This window comes from Frankliniella occidentalis, unplaced genomic scaffold (assembly GCF_000697945.3).
Source record: "Frankliniella occidentalis isolate FOCC.00 unplaced genomic scaffold, Focc_3.1 Scaffold120, whole genome shotgun sequence".
Classification (NCBI taxonomy): Eukaryota; Metazoa; Arthropoda; class Insecta; order Thysanoptera; family Thripidae; genus Frankliniella; species Frankliniella occidentalis.
In genome coordinates, this window is record NW_026267248.1 from 284,359 (window position 1) to 286,702 (window position 2,344).

Sequence of the window (2,344 nt, forward strand, 5' to 3'; positions counted from 1 at the left end):
CTCCCCGCTCCGCAGCGCCAGGCGGGCGCCACTAGGGCCCTGCGCGCTGCGCTGACGGGGCGGGGGCGGGGCAGGGTCGGAGGTCAGGCCGCACAGGAGCAGGAAGTGCAACCACGCGGAAGCATCTTCGCCAGCGTTACTCGCTACGAAAACGTCTAACCCTCGCTCCTCGTCGCAGTTGGGGGGAGGGATCGAGAAACCGTGCGAAATATGGGAGGCAGGGAACGCTGAAGAAGGAGTGCGTGTGCGTGTGGAGGGAGGGAGGAGGGGGAGAGACGTCGTGAGAAAGTGAGTGACTGCATTCGAAAACGGCATGCTTTTTTGCGAAAAAAAAACGCAGAATAAGCAGACGACCTCCTCTGCCGCGCCCGGCGCGCTCTGCCGACGCGTCGACCGCCACGCGTTAAGGGGAGTGGTCCTGTCACTGTCAGCCCGGCACGGACGGAACACCTCTGGCAGGGCGCAGGGCCCTCACGTAGCCATCGATTGAACCATGAGGGAGTGCTGCGCTGGGCAAGAGGGGCACCAGAGAGGAGCAACCCTCGAAATTGGAAGGGCAAACTTTTGCGATCGTATATTCCAGCATGCACAGGCACAGCTCCAAGCACCGATGCCCTTAGGGCGCCCCCCCCCCTCCCTTTCTCTCTTTCCTCTGAGAGAAAACTCTCTGCAGCAAAATGCCTCGGAACACAACAGGCCGTAACAAACCTCCACCCCAGAGCTCTCCTCCCTTCCCCTCTAGGGCAGAGAGACCGGCAAAACGCTTGCCACCCGCGCCGCCGTCCCGCCCCGTCCCGCCCCGTCCGGTTCTTGTAGAGTAGGTTCTTGGCTTGGCTAGCTAGTAGTATAACGGTATTTCTCTCTCGCTCCCTCTCTCTACCGGACTCTTCGGTTGTCAGAGCCCGGCGGGCCCGGTTCCTCCCATCCCACCATAGCAAACAAGCGGAGCCGTGGAGCCGTTTTCGGCTGCCTTTAGTCGTACCGGGACAGAGACCGGGACGATCCGGACATAGATGGAAGTCTTTTGTCGGTCTCTGACTCCTGACTCCAGGGTGCTCCAGAGACAGCAGTGCAAGCACCACACGGCCCCCTCCCCCCTCCCTTTTTGTTCCCCATTTTATGACGACCGGCAGTGCCAGTCCAGAACAGGGACGCAAAGTGCTCGTGTTTATGGCCGACATCTGAACGTGAACGTATCACGCGCGCAAAGTGGAAACAACAAAAGGGAAACAATACGTGCATGCTCTCTCCATCTATACCCCCTCCCCCCTACACACACAAAAGGAGAAAAGGGGGAAAATGGGAATAAAACTCAGCCACAAGAGCTTTTTCATCCGAATGGGGGTGAATAAATATTTAAAAAAAAACATAAAGGAAGTGCGTGGTACGTGGTTTTATATGGTGTTAGAATGCAACAGCAGTAGCGCCACACGGTGAAAAGAATTTCTTTGTATTTCAAGATCCGGTCTTGGATCTTATGGAGGCCGCCAATGGCGTCCAAGAGCAGGTCTTGAAATACAAGAGACTTCTTTTACCGTGCGATAGAACAGACAATCTCGCTCCTAGCTATGTCACAGTGTACTACTCCTAAAGGTAGAGGCCCGTGCATTGATAATGCTCTTACCTCGAATGGCCAGCCAAGCGTCGTCCCGCCGGCAGTGGCGCGCGAGCTGCTCGGGGGTCACGTCCTGCAGGCGGCCGCCCACCCCGGTCAGGTCTTCGCCCGAGTTGCCCAGGCGGATCCAGTCCATGAGCGAGTGGCCGGGGGCCAGCGCCACTTTGTTGCGAGGGTTGCCTGCGGGAGCGAACAGAAGAGTTAGAGTGCGGGGAGGAAGGGGGAGGGGGAGACGGTAACAGAATCACTTCGCTGCGGAGCGAACAGAACACGGGGCTCCACGCCAGGCCAACCGAACAAGGGCACACTGGAAAGCCAGGTGTGTGTCGCAACACTCGTATGTGTGTGAATTTCCATTCGTACTTAAGGACACAAGCGAACGAAACGGGAAAATTCACACGAGTGTGCGAGTGGAAATTCACACTCACCTTTCAGTGTGCGACATACATACATTTGGGGTTTTTTTTGGTTCAAGGATCAAGGGTACGGGGTAGGGGGACGAGGGCTGAAAAACAATTTTTCGTTATTTTGCGGACACTGCAAAAAAAACACAAAAAAAACTGGTAAACAACATAATCACGGGAATTCTCAAGGGGAAAAAATACAGGGAAAAGATAAACAGCCATAACGAAGAGAGGAGGCTGTCTGATCCAACAGACAAGCAGGCCTGTTGAGCTGACCGCGCGCAATCAGCTAAGTGCTGAGCCGGCCTGGCTGGGCCGGGGGAGG

The 2,344-nt window shown here is 56.3% G+C and overlaps 1 protein-coding gene across 2 annotated transcripts in view; it reads right to left on the reverse strand.

The window, feature by feature from the left end:
• The window catches only part of LOC113205784 (cytochrome b5 reductase 4), a 22,141-nt gene that overhangs the window by 4,572 nt on the left and 15,225 nt on the right, over positions 1-2,344 (reverse strand). For both annotated transcript variants that reach the window (XM_052270368.1, XM_052270367.1), the window contains one exon: positions 1,625-1,795. In XM_052270368.1, the coding sequence (XP_052126328.1) occupies positions 1,625-1,751 (127 nt within the window). In that variant the 5' untranslated portion in view covers positions 1,752-1,795. The remainder of the gene's footprint in view (positions 1-1,624; positions 1,796-2,344) is intronic.